The 440-nt window shown below is 63.4% G+C and overlaps 1 gene segment (V, D, J or C); it reads right to left on the bottom strand.

Moving 5' to 3' along the window:
• Positions 1-440, bottom strand: part of LOC104980241 — a gene marked incomplete at its 3' end in the record, with an annotated part of 3,566 nt that continues 3,126 nt past the window's right edge. Inside the window, 1 exon segment of the V gene segment in view lies at positions 1-233. Within this exon segment, the coding sequence occupies positions 1-233 (233 nt within the window).

Genomic DNA, 440 nt, shown 5'->3' with positions numbered 1-440 from the left:
CAGGGTGGCTGTGTTCCCAGACCTGGAGCCGGAAAATCGGTCGGGGACCCCCGAGGCTCGACTGGTCCCACCATAGATGAGGGTTCTGGGGGCCGATCCTGGGATCTGTTGGTACCAGCCCACATAACCACGCCCAACGTTGCTGCTGCTTCCAGAGCAGGTGATGGAGACCCTCTGGCCCAGGGACCCGGACACGGAGGATGGCTGAGTCAGCACAGCCTGGGCCCAGGATGCTGGAAGGGCGAGAGACAGAGATGGTGACTCGGGGGTCAAGACATGAGAGCAGGGAGCAGGGCCCGTGTGTCTTCCCAGGGCCCTTCCCCTGTTCCCCCATCCAGTCACCTGTGCAGAGAGCGACCAGGGTGAGGGGCAGAGGGGACCAGGCCATGGTGGACATATCAGGGCGTCCTGCCTTCTGTAGCCTCACAGCTGAGCAGAGT

Source organism: Bison bison, unplaced genomic scaffold, assembly GCF_000754665.1.
Source record: "Bison bison bison isolate TAMUID 2011002044 unplaced genomic scaffold, Bison_UMD1.0 scf7180017864495, whole genome shotgun sequence".
Classification (NCBI taxonomy): domain Eukaryota; kingdom Metazoa; phylum Chordata; class Mammalia; order Artiodactyla; family Bovidae; genus Bison; species Bison bison.
The sequence above is the reverse complement of the archived record's forward strand: the minus strand, read 5'-3'. Positions and strand labels throughout refer to the sequence as shown.